This window comes from Typha latifolia, chromosome 7 (genome assembly GCF_019914945.1).
Source record: "Typha latifolia isolate L0001 chromosome 7, TyphaL0001v2, whole genome shotgun sequence".
Lineage (NCBI taxonomy): Eukaryota > Viridiplantae > Streptophyta > Magnoliopsida > Poales > Typhaceae > Typha > Typha latifolia.
The window spans coordinates 2,519,973-2,547,888 of NC_133092.1; the positions used below are offsets into that span (position 1 = coordinate 2,519,973).

Below are 27,916 nucleotides of genomic sequence, written 5' to 3' on the forward strand. Positions count from 1 at the left end.
CTCTTCCGAAATCACCCCGCCCCGCTCAGTATCAAATTCTTATACGTATTCACAAACCTCCAATACACGTACAAAATATAAATATATACAATTCTAGACTCCATTTCTCTACTGTCCATGGGCAGAGACGCTGCCATAAGCTGCCAAATATCCTATCTGACCGTTAAATCTCCACCCTTCCTCCCTTATCATGCCCACATCTCTCCCCCCTCCCACTTCTTCCTCTATCCTTCTCCTCCTATCCCTTCCTCTCCTGTCTATCTATCTATCTATCTATCTATCTATCTGACTCCAATGCCCGCTTCCTCTTCCTCTTCCTCTTAGCCTTCTTCTCCTATCCAGAAGTACTCTAAATTAGAGCTAGCACAGCCGGCCAAGACCAACGTCAAACTCCACTCCTCTCTTGTGGTAAGCCTTCCCTCTAAATTTATTCAGCTCTTCTTTATGCTTTCTTAACTAAATTCTTGCAACTTAGTGGGTTCTCGTGTATTTAATTATATTAATATCTTAGCACCGCCCGTTTTGTTTGTCAAAACCTTATCCTTTTGCTCCATAACGTTAAAGCTAAAAGACTTCCACTACCATCCATGGCTCTCTATATTAACCAATTCCAATGGTGTGCTAATTAGCTACCGGCCGTGCGAGAAGAATGGCGCCCAAGGGCGGCCGCGGCAAGGCCAAGGGCGAGAAGAAGAAGAAGGATGAGAAGGGTAACTCTAAAAACTCTCCCTTCTTACTCTCTACTTACAATTTACTATTAGATTTTGCCTAACTCTCGCTTCTTTTTTTGTTTTATATATATATAAAAAGTTCTCCCTGTGGCCATGGACATCACCGTAAACCTCCCTGACGACTCCCATGTCGTTCTAAAGGTCTGGTTAATTTTCTCCTCTCTTTTCTCTTGATTCCAAGTGTTAATTAACTAATGTTTAATGAGTATAATAAGAACAATACGGAACAAGGAGAGGATGCATCCAGGAAGGAGGAATGGATTCGTATCTAACTATTGGCGTCCTCCCATGTTTTCCCCGCGAGTTTTGAGATTAATTGTACCGCTGCATGTTCGTCATTAAATGGAGCTGCCCATTTGTTTTGGAGCTCATATTGATCACAGCCGTATACTCTTTCGTGCAGGGCATTTCGACGGACAGGATTATCGACATACGGCGACTGCTGTGTGTCAATACCATCACTTGTGGCATCACGAACTACTCACTTTCCCATGAGGTATACTGCTACTTAATTCCTAGCTAATCTCACAGATTCTAATCTTCTATTAAGTATCATCTATCAAGTTTCTCCATGGAAATTTTGGGGGCTAAGTGGTTGCATTGATGGGAACATTGGGAGTGTTATGAGCCGTCGATTTTGGCTGTGTGACAGATGATGGGGACAAGAGAAATGAAGTGGTGGGATGTTGTTATCTCGGGCTAATGATGCTTTAGTTTGAGGTCGTATCACGTTTAAAGTGCCAAATTGTATTAGATGGACATGGGATGAATGACTAATTTGTGGCTGGGATTTACTAGTGAGATGGTTTCTTTCAGCGAAAACAGAATCACAGTGTGGAGAATGAAATGGAGTCCAAATAGATATCAATCGAATATACTTTTTGCTTAAAATTTTTGAACCAATTAATTATCTAACAAAATGAGATTAAAATTATAACATTCTCTATGCTTAGCGTTTATTAGGATATCTCTTCTTATTAGCGGCCCCATTCTGTCCCGCATTTGGCTCCAATTGCTGGATTTATTTATGCATAACATTTCTTGTTATCGAGATACTAAACAAACACTAATCGAAAGCTTAATCCCATCATCTCCAGGTCCGAGGGCCAAGATTGAAGGACTCCGTCGACGTGTCCGCTTTGAAGCCGTGCGTTCTCACCCTGGTCGAAGGTAATTAGTTCTTCAAGCGTTTAAAATAATATAATATTATGAGTAGTAGTTAACATAAGAACAACCTTTCCCTCTCTTCCTCGAAAGCAGAGGACTACGGCGAGGATCATGCCGTCGCGCACGTGTGCCGCCTCCTCGATATCACCGCCTGTACCTCCTGCTTCGGCCCGCCCCCGCCCCCTCCTCCTCCTCCTTCCCCCACCACCGCCGCCTCCCCCACCGCCGGCGACAAGAACTCCGCCGCCTCCACCGCGACCCCGGCCGTCCCCGGTGGAGGGAGGCGGAAGGCCTCGCCGGAGAGCAATCGCCAGACGCCGCCGGCGAAGGAGTCGAATGTAGACATCGAAGCGGAGATGAACGGCGCATGCCCTCGCCTCGGCGCCTTCTACGAGTTCTTCTCCCTCGCCAACCTCACGCCTCCCATCCACTGTGAGTCCAGTTTTTTTTTCGCGGCCCAATTTCTTTGCAATATATCCTTTTATCTTTTTGAAACCAATAACAATAAATGCTTCCGATTATTTTTTGATATTTTCTTGCAGTCATAAGACGAGTAACCCAGCCGCGGCAAGATGAGAAACGCTCGGACGATCACCTCTTCTTTTTCGAGGTAGATCAATTGTTCTCTCTCTTAAATTCTTAGTGTTTTGGTGTTCTTCTTTGAAGTTGTTAAGAATCAATTGTGATTAAGTATTTGTTGAATATCTCTAGGCCAAGCTTTGTAATGGGAAGTTGGTGGTGGTGGAAGCTCGCAAAAAGGGCTTCTATAGCTTGGGGAAGCAGCGGGTGCTGTGCCATAATCTCGTAGATCTCCTGAGACATCTCAGTAGAGCGTTTGATAATGTTAGTGCTCTTCCTTACGTGTAGATGGACATTACCGCAGTATGGCTTTGAATTCTAATATGGAAAGGATTTGTGTTTTGGTTTCAGGCATACGAAGATCTGATGAAGGCCTTCTTGGAGCGTAATAAGGTGTGTTATTGGTCAAACTATCTGATGGTGAATCTATTTTATTCTATCGGTTTACATTCTAAATTTCTTCAAATTCTAGGTTTGTTCAATTGTATCAAACAATGCCATTAGTTATTTGCAAGTTCATTTGTCTCTTTTCCGATTACATATGTTTCGATTCCATTGTTGCCTTGATCGTCTGTGTGTGTGTTTTAGACACTTCTTTCTTGTCTAAAATCCACCATAATAATCTCTAGGGACTGTCATAACAGTTTTCTAAGTCAATGAATAATGAATTAGCATGTAGATCAATGGGCATTCTTGATGCGCTCATCATTGTAATAGCTTGGAGCATTTGTTCGATCAAATTCTTTATTTTTTCTTGTTGCACTTGATTTCATTCAGCTGTAGGTCAATTAAGAATTGATTCTCTTTTGCAGTTTGGGAATCTTCCCTTTGGGTATCGAGCAAATACATGGCTTGTTCCTCCCATTGCTGCCCAATCACCATCAACATTTCCTTCTCTTCCAGCAGAGGATGAAACATGGGGAGGCAATGGAGGTGGTTGGGGAAGGGATGGCAAAAGTGATATGATGCCTTGGGCCAATGAGTTTATGTTACTCACATCCATGCCTTGCAAAACAGCAGAGGAGAGGCAAGTTCGTGACAGGAGAGCTTTCCTACTGCATAGCCTATTTGTAGATGTTGCAATCTTCCGAGCCATTGCAGCTATAAAGCATGTGATGGAGGGAGATAACAGAATATATCAAACTGAGACAGATGAAGTTTTGCACTTTGAGACGGTGGGGGATTTTAGCATCACTGTCACCAAGGATACTTCTGATGCAAGCTGTAAGTTAGATACTAAAATAGATGGGAGTAGAAATATAGGGATGGACTCGAGACATCTTGCAGAAAGAAACCTATTAAAAGGAATCACTGCAGATGAAAATACAGCTGCCCATGTATGACACATTCTTAAACTTATATCTTTTTTCAACATATTCTAGTAATTTTGTCTTACAATGATGAATAATCGGTTTAATTACATAACAAAGGATTAAGTTCTAGGCTTTCAACTGCAGGATATTGTCACCCTGGGTGTTGTCAATGTGAGATATTGTGGTTACATTGCAGTTGCCAAAGTCAATCATCATGACAAAGGCAAAGTGGATTTTCCTTTGCAACCTGTCGACATCAAGGATCAGCCTGAAGGGGGAGCTAATGCTCTCAACATTAATAGGTGCTTAACTGATCTCACTAATGATTGCTTCTAGTATCATCAGACATCAGATAAGAATATCATGTAGATTTATTCTGTTTAAATGGCTATTGTTTTTCCAGTTTGCGGATGCTCCTTAATAAAAGCTGCACATCGGGAGAGAAAAGGACATCAAATCATGTACCGAACTCAAAGCATGAGGAACTAGCTGCGGTACAAGATTTTGTTGAGAAATTGTTGAAAGAGAGCCTCACGAAGCTTGAGGAGGAGGACGTCGGCTCCAATTTTTTCATGAGATGGGAACTTGGTGCCTGCTGGATACAGCATCTGCAAGATCAGAACAATGCAGAAAAAGATAAGAAACAGGAAGGAGAAAAAGATAAAAAGCAAAATATTGAAAAGGCTAAAAAGGAAACAAGGATTGAAGGGCTTGGGAAGCCTCTCAAAATTCTCAAGAATTCAAAGAAGTTGACTGATGCAAGTGATAAACTATCATCGGTTGACAGTAAATTGTCTGATGAAATAGCTGGCAGTGAAAGCCAAAAATCCAAGTTGCCATTTTCTGAACCTCAAGGAGAAAGTAAAGTAACTGAGAGTTTATGCGTGCTTAAAGATTTGTTACCTGATACTGCATTTACACGTTTAAAAGAATCAGAAACAGGACTTCATATGAAGGTGAGCATCCGTGGCAAATTATGTTTTCTGTGGAATTAATCACTTTTGGGTTTATGTTTTATAGTGTTCAGAAGTTTTCTTAGAGATTGAGCATTCTGATTAGGGTTTATTGGTAGTAAGGGAAGTCTTTAACCTTATGCGGTTATGCCTGAATATCTGGTCTATTGAACACGTTGAATAATTTTTATTAACTCATTATTTTAACACTTAGTCAGATGCGTCTCATAGATTTTCCTCCACCTAGAAACTAAAATTGACTAAGATTAAATGACTTACCCCCAATTATGAAGATGACTATTTTCGAACAAGAAGCACCTAACTGATTACAGCATAGATTATCATTCCTTTCCTTACCTCTTTGTATAATTACCCATTATGCTAAATTAAGGATTTGGAACATTGTACTGTGTTCCCTTTTGAAGGAGAGAATAACATTTTTTGATCAACAGTCTCCACAGGAATTAATAGAGATGGCTCTGAAATATTATGATGAAGTTGCTCTTCCAAAGTTGGTAAGCCTCAATATCACAGTGGTGCATATTTATTCTTTGAAGGTTCCTCTTCAGAGGTGTGATGACTAACCGATGAAGTGTTTCAGGTTGCAGATTTTGGTTCACTGGAACTTTCACCTGTTGATGGTCGCACTCTAACTGACTTCATGCACACAAGAGGCCTTCATATGCGCTCTCTTGGGCAAGTCGTACGTTCCTTATCTTGACCATCATACCTCTATCTAAACCAGTTGTAATCTCTTTTTCTGTAATATGTGATGCCGATCTAATTATTATGTACTGTGGTTAATTTCTATTAGGTCAAGCTTTCTGAGAAGCTTTCACATGTACAGTCCCTGTGTTTACATGAGATGATAGTACGAGCTTTCAAGCACATTCTTCGATCTGTGATTTCTGCTATTTCAGATGCTCAACAGCTGGCAATATCGATTGCTGCAACACTCAACTTGCTCCTTGGAATTCCTAATTCTGGAGTACTGGAAAATACTCCTAATCTTCATCCCCTCGTGTGGAGATGGTTGATAGCATTCTTGAAAAAGAGATATGGGTGGGAGCTTACAGGAACAAATTATCGTGATGTTAGGAAATATGCAATTCTGAGAGGACTATGTCATAAGGTAACAATTGCACCTTAAAAATCTTAGTACTATTTGTAACAGTGAACTTACACCTCCCTTGTGTTTAGGTGGGTATTGAGTTGGCGCCACGCGATTTTGATATGGATTCTGCATTCCCATTTCAAAAACTAGATATTATTAGCCTGATACCGGTGCACAAAGTAAGGATTGCAAACTTTGTGATGATTCTAGTGCTCTGTTGACAAGCTAACTTAAATATACATTTTCTCATGCCTTTTCTTTTATATCACCGCAGCAAGTCGCATGCTCATCTGCAGATGGACGACAACTCTTGGAGTCTTCAAAAACAGCTCTTGACAAGGGCAAACTTGAAGATGCAGTCAATTATGGCACAAAGGTAATTCTAGATACAAGCCTTATCCTGTATTGCTATGGACCTATTTTTTATCGCCTTATACAAAAGTTTATATGAATCCAGGCTCTTGCTAAGCTCATAGCAGTATGTGGTCCTTATCATCGGATGACAGCAGGAGCATATAGCCTTTTAGCTGTTGTTCTTTATCATACTGGAGATTTTAACCAGGTACTTCTTTTTAAGTCCTGATCTATGTTACAGAGCAATGATCCTTTGATATTCTGAAGCATCTGTAAATTTTTATAGATTTAGAATTTTAAATGCTAGGATAAGAGATTTATGTGTTACCCTATTTTCATGGTAGTATCAATTTTATTAAAGATGACTAAATATAATGCTTGCATGGTTCAGGCTACAATATTGCTTGACAGGCAAGATGTACATTTGAACCGATATTAATGGTAAGTTAGCAAGGGTTATGCAATTTATGCTAGAGAAAATGCAGAAGAGGCACTAGTGTAACAACAAAGCGTGCAGAACAACCGACTAGTTTAGAAGGTACTGCTATATAACAATGATCAAGGGAAGACTTAGCATGAGAGGTGATCATCTTTATAGTGAAGGACATGGAATGTGGTTCTAGGCCTTATCTACATGGATGAACATTGTGAGGAAAGAATTAAGAAAAGTTGAAATGTGATGAAAGTTGCTTTTTCTTGGAGTTGCATGGGAATATTCTAAATCTGAACAGTGAATGCATTAAATAGAGAAAGTTTGATGATCATTTTAAATTAACCTTCTCCTGCCTATATAAACTTAGTTGAAATAATATTTTAATTTCCAGGCCACAATTTATCAACAAAAGGCTCTTGACATAAATGAAAGGGAACTTGGGCTGGATCATCCTGATACAATGAAGAGTTATGGGGACCTTGCTGTGTTCTATTACCGACTCCAGCATACAGAACTGGCTCTTAAGTAAGTTGCATCTTTACTAAAATTTGGTGTATTGGTATTAACGATTCTCATCATTTCCTGATTGAACTACTTCTTGCTTTGCTCATTTTTTCCTTTAATAATTAGCTTATTTAATAAAGAAATCTAATTTCTTTCTTGAAGTGGCTCAAGAAATTAATGTTGATATTGTTCAGAAAGGCAATGCTGTCGTATACATTTTACTTGGTTATGATATCTATATATTCCTTTATGATTCAATTGCTCACTGACTGTGAAACAGCTAAATCTGATAGTTATAACAATGCTTATGAGATCCTACATCCCTAATTTAAATTATTAATTCATGCTTATAAGATTCAATTGTCCTTTATCCTTCTTTCACCCTGAAGTATTGCTATCTGGATACATCTATGGAATTCTTCTTGCATTTTAGCAGTTCCTCTATTTCATCAATTTGGAAAAACAAACTTTAGTAGCATAAAGCAGATTAACTATTTCAAACAGTAAGCTCTTTTCTCAAAGAAGCTTCCTATAGTTTGGAGGGTATATTTTTGAACCAAGTGTTGGGTGAATGACCGGTACAAGAAGGTTTGCTTTTGAGTGAATATTCTCCCTTTCCTTTATACAGAGTGGTAATTACTTAGTGAGCAGACAGTACCGGTTACTCTTGGCAATTTAGTTTAAACTTTAAAATACTTAGATAAGAGGTTGCAGGGTATGTTAAAAAGTGCACTGAGTTCATGGTTTCTCTTTCTAATCACTTGAATAGCTCATCAGCATATCTCGAGGACACAACTTGGCTCCACATTATTTGAAGAAATTAAAATTATCGAGTAGAGTGGTTTTTCAGTAAATTTAGATTACCAGATGTAGATAGATAAGAAAGATTCATAAAGAAGCAGATTCTCAAGGAAATTACCAATGCTTTTGTAGGATTGCTTGAGCAGAAAAGTTATACAAATTGCTGAGAAAATATGTTATGACCTCTAGTTTCTCTTGCAGGTAAACAATTGAATAAGGATTAAGTACTGTTCCTTACGGCCATATCTAGTTGAACTCTAAAGTTGAACTTTAAGTACATCTATATGTAGTTGTTGTATTTTCTTTTTCTCTGAGGAGAACAAGTTATTTTTGTTGCATATCTCTGGTTCTCTTCCTAACTGATTCATGTAAATTTTAGTTACTTGCTATTTTCCTATTCTTGTTCATGGCTAGTAATAATATGTGCATATGCCATACAGTGTTTTTTGTTTAATGCAACATTTTATAATAGCCAGGAATCAGGTGAACCATAAGAATGATTTTATAGTTCATTACCATCTTTTCATTAGACTTTTTGATGTAAATCAGGTATGTGAAGCGAGCATTGTATCTTCTTCATCTTACTTGCGGATCATCTCATCCAAATACAGCTGCTACATATATCAATGTGGCCATGATGGAGGAAGGCTTAGGAAATGTACATGTAGCACTAAGATACCTGCATAAAGCCTTAAAATGCAACCAGAGGTTACTCGGCCCCGACCATATTCAGGTGTCCATCTGTTCTTATACTTCAAGTTTCTCTCTGATTTCTGTTTCCTTGGTTGTAGAATAACAGCTGCTATTTATCCATGTATACTTTTTGATTAAAATTGTGTGTTTCACTATTCACAATTCATACTTTTGGTCTGCCTGCTTATCAATAGTAAGAAAGTAGCCATATGAGAAATCCAGTTAACATTCCTGTCTTCTGTGATCTTTTGGTTGTTGAGCAGTGAAGGTGTCAAGTTTTGCTTATCCTTCTAAAATACACATGCTTTATTTGCAATTTATTGTCTTGTGATGGACAAGACGAGAAGGTCCTACGACAATTTTTTTTAATCTTTCTCTGTTGTCTAAACTATTTTCATCCCTATGAGACTTTCTTGAGCACATGCTCCTGGGTTGCATGAGCATAAACTGCTAGCAAGGAGGTAGATTATTCTCGCTGATGGACCTCATAACTTTTAGGCCAATCCCTTCGGTTCTCTAATATTGTTTGGTCCAGAAACTTAGCAGTACTTTCTATAAGGTTGATGTAACATCTAGAATTGGTCATCAAAATCTAGTATCTACTAATTGTTTTGGAGCTTTCTCATCTTTAAGTTGTGTTCTGGCGGATCCCATATTGTTGGGAAAAGGCTCCCTTCAAGATTGCTGCCTTTTGGTGTACTTATTTCTGCTTAAAATATCATATTTCTGATATATTTGTTTCTGTTATATGTAAACTTCAGACTGCAGCAAGCTATCATGCTATAGCCATTGCACTTTCATTGATGGAAGCATATCCTTTGAGCGTTCAACATGAACAGACTACCTTGCAAATTCTTCGAGCGAAGCTTGGTCCTGATGACTTGCGGACTCAGGTAACAGTATTGTAAATTTTTGTGGATAATTTGTTTATTACCCTTTTTCTCCATCCCATTTACTTTATTTTTTTTTTGGAAAGACATCCCATTTACTTTCTTACTTTACCTGTTTTAAAATATTTGTCATTTTTTTGGTGATGTTCAAAGGATGCTGCTGCTTGGCTTGAATACTTTGAATCAAAGGTCATCGAGCAGCAAGAGGCTGCCCGTAATGGTACTCGGAAACCTGATGCATCTATTGCTAGCAAAGGCCATCTAAGGTATGGATGTTGGTTATATGATTGGATCAATAGCCATTAATAGAGAGATCTTACTCTATCTCCTATGGCTTACTAATTTCTGGAATTTTTATTTGATCAGATCTTAAAAGTTTTTTTTTGCTCTGATGCAGTGTTTCTGATCTTCTTGATTACATAAATCCCAACCAAGATGTCAGAGGAAGAGACTCTGAGTTGGCAAAGAGGAGAAACATAGGTGTCAAGGTGCATAGCTGAGTTGTCTTTCCATTCTATTCCTCCTTTTGAAGATAACCATGGTTAGAAAGTATGCCGAATATACATGATGACTTAGATCAACAGGCTGATGATTCTTATAGTTTCACTTGTCTCGGACAGTAAATCAAATGCAAAGATAGGTGAAAAGGATGAAAATAGTATATTGCTAAAATTGTAAGCATGTGAATAGAGTTTTAGGCGGAGCCAGTACCGGTTGAGGAGTTGGCATCATAGTATATTTTGATAATTTCAGTTGCTTGACTGATCCTAGTAGGTATGAGCTCCAACAGGTCATGTAATTAAACCAAAAAGGATGAATGGCTTTAATTCTTTTTTTTTTTTTATGAAGCTGGGTAAGTGCTACAATATTATTTGCTCTTCTAGTAAGTAAAGTGTCTCCTAAACTTCTTATGGACGTCACTTCACTTGACTATATTTTTCCTCTTTTATTGTCAAGTTATTCATATTATTTTGTTATGTTATTATAGGACATATTATGGAAACTATTTACAAATTGCTTGGGTTCTCATTTCTCACAGACTTATTATCTAGATAACTAAATTATATATTGTTTTGACAATTGTTAATATCATATAGTAGTTTGTTTTTCAGGAATTTACTTGCTGAATAATTAGTTGTGTTCAAAAAGCAAACACTGTATTGACCTTATATTGCTAGGTGTTGTTCTGTAGATCTCTTTGCAATATAGTAATATAATGACATTCTATATGGTGAAATTAATAAGCAGTTCAAACTAGGAAGGGTTGACATTTTCATACTTCAAGCATTTCCATATGTGATACCTTACCGGATACTATACTATCTTTTATTCCAAGTAGTTGTGGAAGGTTTTATTTGTTCTATATGTTGACAGATTTTATAGAGGATTATATATGGATATGAAGGAGACTGTAGTTAGACATTTAGAGTTTCATGCCATAATGGCAACACTTATGCTCTATAGTTAATATTCTAGTGTTTCCTATTTCTAGTAACTAGTATAATATTTAGAACAATTTATGAATGGTAGATGGATTTTGCTGACAATTAAATTGGAGCTGCATTTGGATTTATACTGTTACACATTAATACAACAATTTGTCAATTAAGTAAGATACACACGCACATACTGGATTCTCTTAGACACAGGCATGTAAATATGTAACATCCTTAGCGTACCATATCTTTACTTAGCAAAACTTTCCATGGGCATGAAATGGATTTGTTTGACTCGCACACATTATACTTTTTTATTCTCTCACTGCTATAAATTTGATATTCTATGCTGTTTAAGACAAACTTTTCAGTTTGAAACTCAAATGCAGCTTAAGTGATGTTTTCAAAATTTTAGTACATTTTGTTTTAGGTTTCACTATTTCTTATGTGATGATGAGTCAAAACTTTTATTCCTGATCAGGCAAAAGTGCATCCTGCTCAAATGTTGAATGTAGAAAGTTCTGAGGCATCTTCCAAAGACTCCAACGCATCAATTTCAGATGAAGAAAAACCATTCACTGAACCTGTATCTGGCCAAGATGAGAATAGCATGGGTACTTCAGATTTTGAGCCTAAAACTGAAGTTGAACTCAAGGAGCAGGTAGCATCTTCTGAACAACCTGTAGGAGTGACTGAAGAGAAGCTGACTTTTGCTAATGAAGTGGTGGGAGAGGTAAGCGCAGAACCAGAAGATGGCTGGCAGCCTGTTCAAAGGCCTAGATCAGCTGGAGGTTCTGGAAAGCGACTTAAGCATCACCGACCAAATACTAGAAAGGCAGATGATTATCAGATTTATGATGTTCCACCTGAGACTACTCAGTCTAAGCCAAGGTTTTATTATTCAAATAGCCGCTATTACTTATTGAAGAAGCGGACTGTAGTTCCTGGAAACTACACTGATCATCCACATGTGAAAATCCAGCCACCCAGTGCTAAATTTGGTCGGAAAATATATAGGGCTGTTACATATAGGGTCAAGTCAGTAACTTCATCTATCGAGGCAACTGATAATTCTAGGAGTGTTGGTGAGAAAATGAATACTCAAGTGGAATCTCTGATGACACACTTAACTGTTGACAATACTGCACAAAAAGTTCAAAGGGAATGTGAGTTGGACAACACTATGATTGCAAACCTTGTAAATGTACCATCATATAAAGATGTTGCACTGGCACCTCCTGGAACAATTACTAAGATTCAGATCATAAGACCTAAAGATGATGCACCACTGAATCAAGAATTGCCGAGTCAAAAACATGAGCAAAACACAGATCTGTCAGTGGCTAAAGATCATGCAGAAAAAGCAACTTTTCTACTAGATTTAAATGATTCCAGGCAAGAAGATAACTGTTGTCAGGGAGTGTCATTGCACTCTAAGGAAATGAAAATTGCTGAGAAGGAAGAACAAAGCCAGAGAACTGATGAAGATGTTTCATTGGAGTTGCCTTCTCTAGAGACTGAAGTAGCTTTACCTGGGAACAAGTCAACTGGTATTAATTTTGGCGATCATGCATATGGTGAGGAGGGCCAAAAGGTGATACAGACTAATGAGTTTGGTGATAACATTGAATCTTCAGAATCAATTGCAAATGAAAAAATTGAGTGTGCAAATGATGAATCTAAAGGGGGATATCTTGAAGAAGTTTCATCCAGCAGCATTGAAACTAAAACCAATCCATTCTCTACAACAAATCAAGATGATCTTGATAATGTTGACATCCCTGAAAGGTCTGGTGGCAGTGATCCAAAGACAAAGTTGCTGTTGAACACCAGTGATGGGAAGGACATCCCTAATAAGAAGTTGTCTGCTGCTGCCGCACCATTTAACCCATCTCCTACAGTTGTCATCAGCCCTGTTGCAGTAAGTGTTGGCCTTCCACCAACTGGTGCCATTCCCACAGTTACACGTTGGCCTGTGAATGTCACTCTTCACCCTGGACCTGCAGCTGTAATGCCAGGTGCACCTCCTATGTGTACCTCTCCTCATCATCCATACCCTCCTTCCCCTCGGCCACCTAACATCTTACATCCCTTGCCATTCATGTATCCAACATATGCTCAGCCTCAAGCAGTTCCTAACACCACATTTGCCATGAACAGCAATATGTTTCCCACAAATCATTATGCATGGCAATTCAATATGAATCCAAATGCATCTGATTTTCCTCCGGGATCGATGTGGCCAGGATGTCATCCAGTTGACTTCTCTGTTATTCCACCAGTTATTAATCATATTCCTGAATCTCAGTCGGAAACACCTGCACAGACCAACGCTGCCTGTGTGAGTTCAATACCTTCTCTAGACAACAAGACTGCAGAAGCAGTCAATAAAGAAGAGGGTGTCGAGGAACATGCACTTGTGGAAAATGACAGTATGTCTGCTGATAACCATCCAGCAGATGAGCAAGAATCTAGAGAAAGTCATCTAAAAGAAGCAGCAAAAATTGAACTGAAACCTGAGATACTCCTTAGAGAAAACTCACAGGACAGTGGCGAAAGACGTGTCTTGAGGAATAGTACAAAGTACGAGGGCAATGGCAGCTTCAGCATATACATAAAGGGCAGAAGTCGTCGGAAACAGACTCCCAGAATGCCTATAAGCTTGCTCAATAGGCCATATGGATCACATTCTTTCAAAGTGATTTATAATAGAGTAGTCAGAGGAAATGATGAATCCAGGCCAACCAATGTAGCATCTGGTGAAGATGTCATTGCCAGCAATGCATAAGCACATAATGCAGATTCTGAGGGCAAAACAAAGTACAAGTGACTAACTCTATTATGATGGGAGGAATTGGATCACCTTCTTGATTTGATATTCTTCAATCTTCTAATATTCTGGCAAATGAATTAAACACAGAAATCTACGCATATAGCCTTCTGAAAGCAGATGTTCTCCCTTCATTGTCCAGGTAGTTAACTCTTCTTTCTATCCATCAAACAGCAAAGAATTTCAAATTCTATAATGATATTCTGCTCGAAGGATATGGCTCCAATGACTAAATGACAAGGTTGGATTTAATTAGCATTTAGATCTAACTCGACTGTAGATGATATAATGTTCAACCTTAAGTTTTCTTCTAATATGGAGAATACTGCAAAGCAATTTGAATTTTCAATTGCTGTTTAAAATAATACCTGGTTGTATTTGCAACAAAAGAAGAATCTAGATCATTAAGGGGTCGGTGGGGTTATTACCAGAATTTCATGGTCACAGAGGAGAGGAATGGTCAAATAGATGGAATTGCAAAAGTTGCAAAATAGGAGATTTGAGGCTAGTTAAACAATGGATGAATGCAGATAAGAAAGGAAGTACATATATTTCAAAGAAAAGAAAAAGATTCACATAGGTGACAGGAAACAAAATGAAGTGTTCAGAGAGCATCTGAAATGGCCAATCTGGAGGTTAGAGTGAACTCGTTCATTGTAACCAATCTTATCTAAATGGTTTCTCATTGCTAAGAATTGAGGTATTTGAAGTAATAAGTCAATTAAGGTGACCGTCCTAGTGCAAGATTGTAGGTGTGGTACAGATGCAGGGATATTTGCATAAAAACATAATGACAATTTATTCAGCTCTTTTTTGGCATAAAAATCTATACTCACTTCTGTTGCACCAATTTCCTTTTATGTATTGGCCCTTCAAAGAATGGCTTGGGCCTCTGAAGCAAAAGGGAAACATTTTGTTTGCTTTGAACTGAAGCAATGGAATTGTTGGGTGTGATTTCAAATGAGAATTTCGCAAGCTAGTGCAACAATGTCTCATCTAAGCATGTATGATGTAGGTTCATTCACGGTGATGTGCTGGTGCATTTGATAAAGAGGTTTGATTAATACCAATCAAATATATGCTATAGTATGAGGAATCACTTTATTTATCGAACTTAAGACGGATAACAATGCCAGGTCATCGAGAAAGGAGCGTAATAGTAGTTTAGGATCAAAACATACCACATCTGCAGTGATAGTCATAGAGAAAGAAAGTGGTGGATTTATAGCGATGCATGAGAGAAACTGAATGGAGAGATGGGCATGAAATCTGTCTTCCCATATTAAAGTATAGAGTCAGATGGAAGGGATAAGACTTGTGAATAAGACTGTCATGGGGGATAGGAGTACCCCGTTCCTGTTTAAAGTACTATAAAGAGTTATAGCAATGTTATTGATATTTTGACATATGGGTTAAGCTTGGCATGCTAGTTGCAAGTTGGCATTTTTAGGTCATCTTGATTGCTCAAATATAAAAAGTTGTGTTTTAGAGCTTTATAATATCTAACTTTTCCTTAAGACTTCATAATCCTTTAAATATTTGGTCTATTGCTGTATAAAAGCATCTAAAAGGGCTTTGTGTCGTCTATGTCAGTTTACTTGTTATGATTCTTGTATTTATATTTTTTATATACCCTTAATATTTATGTGAGATCATGAAGTCTGATGATCGTCGTTGCTCTGTTTGCCTTGTCAACATAATTTACTTTTATGTTATCTAAGATAAATAACTTGTCTTCCCCATTTTATTGTACTAAGCTTGTTCTTAAGCAATGTGTCATTTGTTGATTGATTTTGAGGACGTTTTACTTGGAAGATTGCAAAGAAATGTGGATTTCGAAAATGATTTGTAGTCAGGCATAGCCTTTTTGTCGAATCCTCAGTTGGTAGATAAAGCCATTTGAGCAAGTAAAATTTTTCACATGGTTTATGCTTTTTTGTAATTATTTTGGTAAGTAATATTAGGTTAGTAGCTAACTTTTCCCTTTTCAGTCAGTTCTGATATTCATGATCTATAAATCTATAGCTAATAATTTGTTCGAGGGTTGATCCCATAGTATGTTCACTGATGCCTTCATTATGGTCTCTACCATCTTTTACTGCACATCGTATCTTCTGCATTTTTTTTTCCTGCTTCTTGTTACCCTTAAGACATATTCCTGTTTCAATGACATTAGTTCTTTATGCAGGTCACCATCTCTAATATTATCTTTGAAATCGGCCTCATGGGCCACTGGAGTTCATTTAAATAATGTACGTTTACTTCATCATTGTTGCCATTTAAATTATGTTGTAGCTAGATTACTTTTCGATATGAGAATTTACCGTTAGATGTGTGTCCATACATTTCAGATTGCGTCTCATATCATTATAGACTGAGTGCACAAATAGTTGATTGTTGTTCGAGAGTGTTCATGTCACCATCACACTATGTTTGGGGTGCTTTGAAACAATATATTGATACTTCATGCAATTGAAGAGTAAGGCTATTAACTTCATGGTCCGGCTGCTAAGCTGTACGGAAAAGAAGTTGCTGGAAATTTTCTCTATTGGAATGCAGTATTGCAATTGTGCGTTGGACTTGCCTATGATGAAACTTATTGCCCACAATTGTTAACTAACATTCCATATTGGGAATCATTTCAGGAGTTAGTTAAGTTCATAATTCTGCCTTGACCAATAGTTTATCCTATGGTTTATACACATCCTCTTTTTTCATTTTCTGTCATTATAATTTAGTCATGCAATTGCCATGGCAGATTTCCTGCATCCTTTCATCTTCTTTGTTTTTGTGCATTTTGGGCCTTGGGTGTGTGTTCACAATGATCAATTGAGTCCAACCAAGATCTATAAGCATAGAACTGATTTGGAGATAGTGCATGATTGGCGATATTAACTGTCAAACTAGCATCCTAAACTCCTAGTTGTAATCTCAGAAATTATGCTTCATGTATTATCAGCTTCTCTTCTGTTACTGCATTGCATATATAGGTGCCTCACATGCATATCTATGTAACCACATCCATGTGTTTTCTCTAGTTCTCTACTGGAGCACTGTTATATATTTCTCTGCAACTCCAGAATAGCTAGATTCGAATAACTCATGGCTGAAAATATTGTTATTCAACAAGTAGCTACATATTCTACAGTGTTGTAATGCTTCATACAACTCAAGCTCTCATTTGTTTATGCCTCATGATTTATTTTCAAGGTATAATGCTTATTATATATTGACTATTTGGACTATAGTTTGTCATTGGATTTCATTTTTTGTCATTATTTTTGTGCAGGTTCAATTGCACACCAGCAAGAGTTGAGACTTAAAAAAATAAAGTCGGAAATGCGGGAGTAGGAGGTTTAATTTTTATAAACTTAGGTTGGATTGAGTGACCAATTTTTTCTCTACTTGATAGACTAATAAAAGGGTCAACAATTTTTCCTTTCCATAATTGTGTCATGTATGTTGCTGAGATAATTGTGTCATGTATGTCACTGAAAAAGATATTGTTCTAAGATTTTGATCTTAACAATCTTGCTTATCTAAATGTAATCATTATTTTTTTCAAACATTTTTCTCCCGGTCAGCATACTTGTAGAGGCTACTCTAATATATGTTTATCTTTTCCTCTTTTTGAGTGACATATCACATATGCTGGGATGCTTGAGGGAAAATGTTGAATTTCTAACTACTTTTGATGATTGATTTGGATATTGCTTTCTTATCTCTCTCAAAGAAAGATATTAATGTCCCTAATCGAGTTTCATTCCCATGGCCTTTTTTTTTAGGTTGAGAAGATACGTTCTTATGGTGTTTCCAGGTTGAAACTAACTGGCAGGAATTTTAAGTTGTTCTAGTCAAACTGTCACACATGGTAAAGATCCATAGATTCTGGTTGATCACTGGATCTATAGTTTGTATGCAATTGAACCGTTTGCTGTAGTATTCCTTGTTTCCTTTACATCAATGGTGGTCAAATTAGGATTGGATAATTTCATCTTACTGCTTTTTTATCCTATGGGTAATAGCCTACTAGGTTCTTACAATAAGAACGATACTTTGGCATCTGGATGAGAAGACGTCGCTGTGATCGAAGATTAAACGGAATACGATGGACAAATTATGTGAACCATCACAATCCACATAGGTGTGCCCTAAGATCAAAAATACCTCCGCCACATTCTATATACTGCAAAAATCTGTCGCTGATGTATCCTCCCTGTTCTTAACTAGAGTAAAAAATCATGCACAAAAAATAATATTAAATGAAGTATCTCCCTATGTTCACCCTCTCCGGATCCTACTTCAAATTTCTAGTAGTCCAAGAGAACAGAATTTTCACTTGATTACAAGTCCGCTTTGCTTCAATCTGTGTATATCATCAAGTAGGGCAGCGGGACCAAAAGTACAAATATGATCTAGTTCACATTTTTTTTAACCCACCATTGTGCAAATTAAATGCTCTCTTCTGAGGATGTAGATAAAGAAAAGGGGGTGACTTGCCGACGATTGTTGCTGCTGATATATAAGGTTTACAATCCGCAATAGAAGCTCTCGTTATCCTCAGAATGCCGAAGGAGAAGCTGTCTTCCTAGGCCAACTTGTCCACAACATGATCTCAAGAACTGATATAGTTATTAGGATTACAGCAAGAATAATACCATAAACCACCTTCCATGAATAATTAGCTCCACCAATTTGAATTCCAAGAGCAATGTTAACTGCTGCAAGGAAAAGAGCCAGTCTTCCAACCCAGTGGTGACACCAGTTCCAGTACTTACGGAGCTTGCAATCTTTTTCTGGTCGTATAAAAAATGCTATTACCTAAACAGTGAGGAAGTTTGTTTCATTGAGAAGCAAGCATCAGCAGAACTAAATAAGCTTCAACACAATTTACAAAATATGAAAGTTGCTTTCAGACAGATGGCTGACCTGAAATACCAGCAAATCAGTCCACACGAGGACAAATCATGGGTAACAGAGTACTAAAGTAAGATATGCAAAAACCTAATTTGGAAAAACAGATATGCTACATTTGATAAAGCAAAGTGAGCTTCTTCACAGTTCACCCTGCCGTGGGCAGTTGAAACTTGAAAGATGACGAAGGTATAAAGCTAACAAATGGGAGTTTTTGAAAGTGCATATTGAGTGGGTTGACCCAGGATGAGATCCGAACGAAAGTTCCATGAGAGAGGTCGAGCTAACAAGCATTGACTATTAAAGTTAAAGATATGAAAAAAAAAAGAGGGAAAACCTATGTGCAAGCTACTAAAGATCACCAATGCTAGATGTAGTATAATTCAATAATTCTAGAAGTCCAAATATTCTAGATTTCTGATATTTAGTCAATCATAAGAAAGTGTAATACAAAAAGGCTCAAAACATGATCTGGATTGAGGTGGGAGGAGCCGAAATAGTGTTAAGCTGTTTCTGAAATGAGAAATTTACTATGATGGCTTGAAACTTCAATGATTGTAAGATAATCTAAATTCTAAGCCTTTCCCATTTCAAGGCAGAGGGTCTCTATGCTAAGCATATTATATCTTCCTCTATCATAAAAATAGCCTACTATACCATCATCCATGGCGCTAAAATTTTCACATTATTAATGAACCTGGACCACCTAATTTGTCCCATAAACATGCTTATAGGCATAATACCAACAAATAATCTGAGACATGAAAAGACAGATGAACATTATTCACCTGAAGAGCACCTAGCACAAGGATAGAGATGCCAAGGGCTCTGTGCATTGTGATATTGGAATGTAGTCTATCATAGAGAGCAATTCCAGCCACCACACCAGCAAGTCCAATAATAAATCCCACAAACTGAATAACTACATGAAGATAATACCAAAGAGGGTCAATTTGCCTGCAGTATCTTGCAACTATGGCACCCAATGGTAGAAGCACTCCCCAGCCAAATATAGCAAGCATTCCATGTTTTCTTTTCAGTTGGTATGGATAGGAAGAATAAGCTGAATTGCCTGAAAAAGTAGTTTTCACATTAGCCTTCAAATCAAAAATTCTAAAATGGTTAGGAAGATACTTATTCCAAGATTCTGATGATGCTATATAATATATGAATGAACATTGTCATCTTAGAAAAGCCTTTTTCATCAATAATTTTGAGGCCCATATGCTGTGAAATTCTAGGCAGAGAAATTTTATTATTTCTTAACTAGCTTCAATTTTTACAGCAATTTTCTAAAATAACATCAAATATCTATCTGATTAAAAATTTGAAAGAGAGAACCTTGTGTGAATCTAAAAGGTTTCTGCAAAAAGGAACACAATATCATTTGCCTACACAGTACACCCTATAGTTGGGCAACACAAACTACCAGTCAACCACCACACACACCTACACACACACACACACACACACACAAAAGCAGCGACGGTGTATCATAAATATGAGAAAATAAGGTTTTCTCAGAAGTGGGCTCTTTCATGGCTTTACGCAACTTTTTGAGACTCTGATTGTTACTTCAATATAAATTTTGGTGAGCAAGAAGCATAAAAGATTATGTGCTAATGGCATCACTATTGTACATTTCAAGCATGTAAGAGCCAGAAAGTTGAAAGCTGAGACATATTTGTCCTCACCCTAGATACATCAGAAATCTTATACCACTCAACATGGCTCATACAGTTGGAGCTAAGGAATGTCACAACCCCTTCTTCCGAGGGAACTTCCCTTGAATTAATTTGCAAGTTGAAGGGATTTGAGGATTGGAATCGATAAGCATAATTATAATTATAAGTGATGGCCAATGGCCAAGAATGATTGCACTTAAATAGTTAGAATAACCAGGACAAACCTGCTGAAAAATCAAAAGAGATGGATGTCTTATCATCATGTTCTGTAAGTTGGTAACTATTTGGAGATCTTGTTGAAAAAGCAAAAAGAAGTGCCTGGCGAGGAACTGAAGCTGAAAAGTTCAATTGGAATGCTAAATAGATATTGGCCCCAAAGAGTACAACTGCAGGAGCAACATCAGTAGCTAGCAATTGGCCCTCATTTACTATGACATCTGAACTAGTTTGACCGAGTAAATGGTATTGTTCTATATATGCTCTGCCGTCTCCAATCCAACCAACCATCGCACTTGAACCTATCATCATCCCATCATTTGAAAATCCAATCCCAACCCATCCAGATGTGTATACAGCAGATAACACAATGCTCAAAATATTATCTTGGTTCTGTGAGTACTGCACGAGTTAAAAATGGAACATGATGAGGAAGTGCTGAGTCTAGAAATAAGGCAGTGCTTGAAGTATTCTGCAGGTCGTGACAAATTTAAACAAAATTTAGAAAAACTTAACCTTTCCATAGTTTACATAGCGAGACAGACTTACCCTTCAGAAACTGAAAGAACAATACCATTTCTTTTTCTTTTTAATCCTCAAAAAATTGATATTTATTCACTATTAACAAAATCCTCAAAATGCAATGTTTTAAGGGAAAATATATCTATGTACACCAGTATATATCCGACTACTAGTTTACAATGCCATTCCGTTATGTTAGTAAAAGTCGAAGGAACCAACTTTACCCTTAAACTGATAAAAATAAAAATAAAAACAAAGATCATTAATAGGTCAACGAGAATCCTACCAGCCTACACACAATGTTCAAGTGAATTCAATGTTTCGTATTCCTTCCAGTAATCCTATCCAAAAAAGAGAATTCCAAGAAACCAACTGTCAAGTGGAGATTCTGCGAACAATTACCCGAAGGATGAAACCATTCCACATGGGTTTGCAATCAAGTCCGGAGGCGTTGAAAGGGGATGGGAGGAAGGTGCTGAGATCCGATCCGCAGGTGTCCACCTGGGAATGGGCGGCGGTTATCGAAGCCGACAAGGTCAGCAACAAGGAGAGGAGGGAGGAATACGGCTCCATTGCCGGCAAATCCGATTAGGGTTTCGGGAGTAGCATAGGGAGGAAGAAGAGGGTGTTTATAGGTGGCTAGGGTTAGAATTTCTTTGGGGAAGGGGAAGAGGAGGAGAATTGATATTCGGTGGGCCGTCGTAGCTTGCAATTGAAGGCATGGAGTTGGAGAGAGGGTGGTGATCGTCATGATTAGTGGTGGTGATGATGATGATGATGGTGTCTAGAAAGGGTTTGGTATGGTGGTGATGGTGGTGGTGGTGGAGGTGGTGATGGTGATGGTGATGGTGATGGTGGTGTTCTATATTTTTTTGGGATATTTTCATATAACACCCTAACTTTAAGCATATTTCCGATAAAGCCTATCCTTACGCTATCTAGTATTTACAAATTGAACCCTATAAAATGAGAAAAATACACTACATCTACCGAGCCATGAGTAGTATATATAGACACAAGAAGTTTTTCTTCTTGTTTCCAAGTTTAGGTTGTTTTAAAGATTATAGAAGACACCAAAGTTGTAGAATAGTTACAAAATTCTCATATAAAATTAATCTGTAAAATCATATATACTGCAATCATATTGACACACAGTTTGTTCCTCAAGACATCCTGCATGCATGCATGCAAAGATGTTCATATTAGAGAGATAGACTTGGCTATCCTGTAGATATGCTCCTCTCCACTCTCTTCATCAATCTTTGTCACCCATTTGCTGTTACTGCGAGCTATCCTCCTCCCTTGGCCAACTCTTATGCTCCTACTTCCCTTCCTATCTCTGATCCCAAACTCATCTCTCTTCCCAATCATGGTTACTTCCATCCCCTCCCCTATGGGATGCTTCATTGATCTTATCTCGCCATTCTTCACACATGGAACATCCCCACACAGCCCTTCTTTTCCTTCCCTCAAGTTGTTTGCTACCACAACTGATCTGCTTGGGTTCACATCTAATAGCCTGAGCAAATCTTTGTAAGACTCGGTCTTGCAGTCCACAAGGGAGAAGTCTATGTTCTCATACTTGGGCAGGAGCTCGGATGGGTTGCCGACCTCGAATTTCACCATGTCATTCAGACCAGACTCCTCTATCACATCTTTTGATGCTTCAAGTGACTCCTCCTCCGGAAGGATGCAAACCAGCCGGCCGCCGGTCTCGCGGGCTGCCGCCGCGAGGGCTAAAGTCGACTGCGACGCCTCTGAAGAGACTTCGACGATGAGTTGCGCGCTCATGCCGGCGGCTAGGGCTGAGATGAACTCACTCGTCTCAGGTTCTACTGGTTTGTGGGCATCGTTTCGCCTTTTGTTGTCATGCTTGCACTGAACGAATAGTGATAATAATAATAAATTAAGGACAGTTTAATTTTGAATGCATGATATTACTTGTAACTCTATCACATCGACAAAAAACATTTGCTGCTGGAGAAATGTACGTATTAATTTCTATTTGTTAAAGTATAGTTAAAGAAGTATAACATTGAATCTTGCACGACGAAGAATATTAGAGCAATTAATCGACTGCAATTATATATGATCGATGCATCTGAAATAAAATAAAGTATAGAGCATTATGCTAGTATTCATCCATGGACTATTCGATCATCATGCAAAAGGTGCCAAAATTTCCTAAATGATTTGTCAAGCTTATAACTTGTCTCCATCAATCGCGCGTAATGCTGTTACGTTCGAGATAACATAATCTTAGTGGCATCGTTTCATAAATAAGAGACGAGAAAAAGAATGATTTTTAGCATCATAAATAACTACCAATAGAAAGAGATGCGATCATCTCAGATATCACAACAAATAAGAACAGAAGAGTTGAAAGATCGAGAGAAATGATCAGTACCAGCTTAAGTGTGTCAATGTAAGCATTTGTCGCAGATTTTGGAGACCAAACCATATTTCTGCATGCAATTCTTCCTTCTTTCTTCCCTTCTTCTCTAAGAAGCTTCAATTCAATAACTCAGTGACTTATAATAGAAGAAGAACGAAGAGAAAGATAAGGAGAGAAGAAGGCGGGTTGAGATGAGGATTAATGTTTGCTTGATAAGAGTTACACGGTTAGAACCAGAATGCCACCAGAACCATTAATATGAGACCGATTCCTTAGGAAGGGGAGGAACGCTTCTTCAGCTGAGACTCTATTTTTAGTCGCAGTCTTCCATAAATATCTCAAGACAAATACTAAGAGGCCGTTTGGCTTCACATGTTTTTTTTTTATATATAAAGTGTATACACTAATAGAAAAAAAAATGAGAGATATATAAGAATTTTATTTACATTAGTTTCTCATATACATTGCATCTTGAAATACATAAAACTAAATGACCTCTCGGTTACTAGATATCGCATTCCATAAAATATTATCAAGATAAAAAAAAAATATTAAATAGCTTTTTCAAAAAAGATTTTCTAATTCAGCAATTTGATTTTTATCTGAATCACCAAGTCAGCCTTAATTTGCATTAAAACATTTTCTTTGAAACTTATGGAGACTTAAACTTCTTTTGATAAAATAAAAATAAAAATAAAAGAGTACGATATACGAAATAGAGAGACAATCAAACAAGAGATGATGCTTCAACACAATCTTTTGATGGAATTTCTCGGTAGTAGAATTGCCTTGCAAGATATTTGCAATTGCATTTGTGATTATTATCCAAAAAATTTCCACGTCCATTTACCTCCTTCCTTAATTTTATAGGTCAAGGTCAACTTTCTAGCTCATCTCATTACTGCGGTATTCCACGTTCTCATTCCACTGCCGACACCCCTTGTTACACCCCCAAATTGTTGAAAAATGTTTACTTTTCGTTATGATAAAATATTTAAGCTATTCTTTCTCACCAGAGATGCAAACATAATTTTGTATAAGTGGGCACACAAGAGACAGAACAATAATGATACAGCAGGGTTCATGCATACTGCTCACACCGTTGATGTGGGTGGAAAATAACAAAAAATATTTTTAAAAAAGAAAAGAAAGAAGGATAATATTACTTAGACTTATGAATTATTACTCATTTCATGTACAACTCGTGAACTTGTGTGGACGAAAAAGGCAATTGAAAACTACTAATTGCTTTCATTATTAGTACCAATACCTTGCATTATTTGATGATCACGATACAAAGAATAATATATATATATATGTATAATGACCACATTTTAAATAATTTATTTTTTATAATATTGAAAACAACAAAAACATTGGAAAAAAAGAAGAAGAACTAACTGCATCTAAATGATTAGCAGCCAACAGTAACATATATTCTATTGCAAAAGTAAAGCTCCTGAATTGGTCACCAGCGGCGCCACCGAAACGCCCCCAACTCTCACTCACCTTCCAAGTGGCAACAAACAAGTCAGCAGAAGCTAGTCCATGGATCGGACCCAGACCGGGAGTCCACATCGGTGTCCGTTGTTTCCCGCCCACCAATTCACCATGTGCGCAATGCCAGAGCCCTTTGACAATTTGACTATGCATCTACCGCACGTGCAATGTTCCCCACTACATTCATGAAACTATATCCAACATTTGAAATATTAACAGCTGAGATCTATAGTTGATTAAAACTATTAATTCATACTAAAATTAACGTCTTTTATAAGTAGCTAAAATCAAAATACACAGAGATTCCATTTTTTTTTATTTTTTTATTTACGTAATCTGCCAGTTGAGGTTTAAAAGAGAGAACGGACTACTCGTGAAATTAATTGGGGAATTAAAACTTGAGAAAGGAGGCCCTCCAGTTGATTAGAGTCGAGTTGGAGCTATTACTACTCTTTCACTCTTGTGGGCTGAAGCTAGTTGGAGCCAGCTCATCCGTGAAGGCACTCACCAGTCACCATTCACCGTTCACCAACCTACTACTAAATACTATCACTTCCTTTCTCTCCCTCTATACTACTCTTTATAAACTCCAATCTGATCCATCGTCTAATTCGCATACACTAACCCATCTCTCCCTCTCCTCCAACCATGGCCTACGGCCGACTCGGCTCGTCCGAGTCTATCCCGAGTCAACCCGCTTTCCAAACTCGCAGGCGCCGATCCCTCCTCCTCGTCCTCGTCGTCCTCTTTGCCTTCGCTCTCCTGCTCGTCTCCGCCGTGTCCATCTCCCTCGTCGTCAGGAACCGGTCGAAACCGTCGACAAACCGAGTCCCGACCCAGGCAATCTCGCGCACGTGCGGGCTGACTCGGTACCCGTCACTCTGCGTCAACTCGCTCGTGGGCTTCCCCGGCGCGGCGAGGGCCACGAGCGAGCGCGAGCTCGTCCCCATCTCGCTCAACATGACGCTGCAGAAGTTGGACAAGGCTTTGTACGGCGCCTCCGCCATGGCCGGCGTCGCCATGGACGTGAGGGCCCGGGCCGCGTACGACGATTGCATGGAGCTGCTCGACGACTCGCTCGACCAGCTCAGCCAATCCCTCCTCGTCGTCTCCCCCGCCTCCTCGTCGTCTTCCTCCAAGCCCAAAGGGGCCTCCGACGAGGACGTGCTGACGTGGCTCAGCGCCGCGCTGACCAACCAGGACACGTGCAACGAGGGGCTCCAAGAAGTCGGCGACGAGTATATCAAGACCCAGATGATTGGATACGTCAAAGATCTCGCCGAGTTGGTGAGTAATTGCCTTGCTATCTTCGCCGTGGCGAGCAAGAACCAGGAGTTCGCCGGGATTCCGATCCAGAATAGGAAGAGAAGAAGGCTCTTGAACGAGTTTCCGGATTGGGTGAAGAAGGGCGACCGCCGACTTCTCCAGACGCCCGGTGCCGAGATCCAGGCCGACTTCGTCGTGTCCAAAGACGGCAATGGGAGTTATACGAGCATCGCCGCCGCCGTCAAGGCGGCGCCCGACAACAGCCCCCGCCGCGTCATCATCTACGTCAAGGCGGGGACCTATGACGAGAACATTAAGGTTGGGCGCAAGAAGACTAACCTCTTGTTCGTCGGCGACGGCAAGGGGAAGACCATCGTTGTCGGATCTCGTAGCGTTTACGACAACTACACAACCTTCCACACCGCAACCTTCGGTATGTACGGTTTAATTTAAGCTTATCATTCTGTTCTGTGATTTAGTATTCTGGGTGCCACCTACCAACTGTTTGTTCAAATGCCGCAGCGGCGACTGGAGCAGGTTTCGTGTTGAAGGATATGACGATCCAGAACTCGGCCGGGCCGGATAAGCACCAGGCCGTGGCCCTCCGGGTCGGCGCCGACCACGCCGTCGTCTACCGCTGCAACGTGATCGGATACCAGGACACCTTGTATGTCCACTCGCAGCGGCAATTCATTCGCGAGTGCGACATCTACGGCACCGTCGACTTCGTCTTCGGCAACGCCGCGGTGGTGCTCCAGAACTGCACCCTCTGGGCCCGGAAGCCATTGACATTGCAAAAGAACACCATAACTGCGCAAAATCGAAAAGACCCAAATCAGAACTCCGGCATATCCATCCACGCTTGTCGCATAGCAGCAACCCCTGACCTCGAGGAAGTGAAAGCCGACTACCCCACGTACTTAGGAAGGCCATGGAAGCTTTACTCCAGGGCGGTGTACATGCTATCCTACATGGGAGACCATGTCCACCCGCAAGGGTGGCTCGAGTGGAACGCTACGTTTGCTTTGGATACGTTGTATTACGGCGAGTACATGAACTACGGGCCAGGCGCCGCCGTGGGGAAGAGGGTGACGTGGCCGGGGTTCAGGGTGATTACTCTGCCTGAGGAGGCGAGTAAGTTTACCGTCTCGCAGTTTATCTCGGGCTCTTCTTGGCTGCCGTCTACTGGGGTCGCCTTCTTGGCTGGACTCTCTGTGTAAAGTATGTTTATCTTATACCTTATTATTATTATTATTATTATTTAGGAGAGAATAATTGCATGTTATCCCGGTACTAATTGTACATTTACGATATATTATCTAATCTACCACATTATTTATTCTTGTCTTTAGATAGGGTTTTTTTTTTCTTTTTTGTTTGCACGTATACCCTTTTAAAATCTCTTATTTTTTATTTTTATTTACATAGATTTCTTAAGCAAATGAGAAACTTTGAAGTGGTATATTTATGCAAAAGAAAAACAACTATAAAAATTAGTTGGATTGAGAAGTGAAACGAATCCTGAGATGAACTTTTGAGAATAAAGTAGTCCATAAGAAAGGCAATGTTGTACATTATTGGATACGGTTTTATGCTGGATTTGGGGCTTCCCAATCCAAA

At 38.9% G+C, this 27,916-nt stretch overlaps 4 protein-coding genes across 4 annotated transcripts; 2 read left to right on the forward strand and 2 right to left on the reverse strand.

Moving 5' to 3' along the window:
* The first annotated feature begins 113 nt into the window (after window positions 1–113).
* On the forward strand, window positions 114–17,364 carry LOC140792021 (protein REDUCED CHLOROPLAST COVERAGE 1). Its single transcript, XM_073142801.1, has 26 exons — window positions 114–408; window positions 630–710; window positions 811–872; window positions 1,135–1,227; window positions 1,829–1,901; window positions 1,992–2,330; window positions 2,441–2,508; window positions 2,610–2,741; window positions 2,829–2,870; window positions 3,290–3,814; window positions 3,935–4,092; window positions 4,194–4,746; window positions 5,196–5,258; window positions 5,345–5,446; window positions 5,558–5,875; window positions 5,944–6,036; window positions 6,132–6,233; window positions 6,315–6,419; window positions 7,036–7,169; window positions 8,499–8,682; window positions 9,404–9,535; window positions 9,686–9,798; window positions 9,930–10,020; window positions 11,450–13,940; window positions 15,987–16,050; window positions 17,088–17,364. The coding sequence occupies exons 2-24, from the start codon at window positions 650–652 to the stop codon at window positions 13,754–13,756; spliced, it is 5,850 nt and encodes a 1,949-aa protein (XP_072998902.1). The 5' UTR covers window positions 114–408; window positions 630–649; the 3' UTR covers window positions 13,757–13,940; window positions 15,987–16,050; window positions 17,088–17,364.
* Window positions 17,365–18,040: 676 nt separating this feature from the next.
* On the reverse strand, window positions 18,041–21,893 carry LOC140793109 (cytochrome b561 and DOMON domain-containing protein At3g61750-like). The gene is made up of 4 exons (XM_073144480.1): window positions 21,538–21,893; window positions 20,622–21,015; window positions 19,501–19,784; window positions 18,041–18,619 (listed from the first exon to the last, which is right to left on the reverse strand). The coding sequence occupies exons 1-4, from the start codon at window positions 21,706–21,708 to the stop codon at window positions 18,359–18,361; spliced, it is 1,110 nt and encodes a 369-aa protein (XP_073000581.1). The 5' UTR covers window positions 21,709–21,893; the 3' UTR covers window positions 18,041–18,358.
* Window positions 21,894–22,222: 329 nt separating this feature from the next.
* Window positions 22,223–23,657, reverse strand: LOC140792796 (uncharacterized). The gene is made up of 2 exons (XM_073143999.1): window positions 23,543–23,657; window positions 22,223–23,013 (listed from the first exon to the last, which is right to left on the reverse strand). Exons 1-2 carry the CDS (start codon window positions 23,594–23,596, stop codon window positions 22,333–22,335), a joined length of 735 nt encoding a protein of 244 aa, XP_073000100.1. The 5' UTR covers window positions 23,597–23,657; the 3' UTR covers window positions 22,223–22,332.
* A 1,893-nt stretch (window positions 23,658–25,550) lies between these two features.
* Window positions 25,551–27,640, forward strand: LOC140792338 (probable pectinesterase/pectinesterase inhibitor 61). The gene is made up of 2 exons (XM_073143287.1): window positions 25,551–26,729; window positions 26,819–27,640. The coding sequence occupies exons 1-2, from the start codon at window positions 25,679–25,681 to the stop codon at window positions 27,514–27,516; spliced, it is 1,749 nt and encodes a 582-aa protein (XP_072999388.1). The 5' UTR covers window positions 25,551–25,678; the 3' UTR covers window positions 27,517–27,640.
* Window positions 27,641–27,916: the final 276 nt, after the last annotated feature.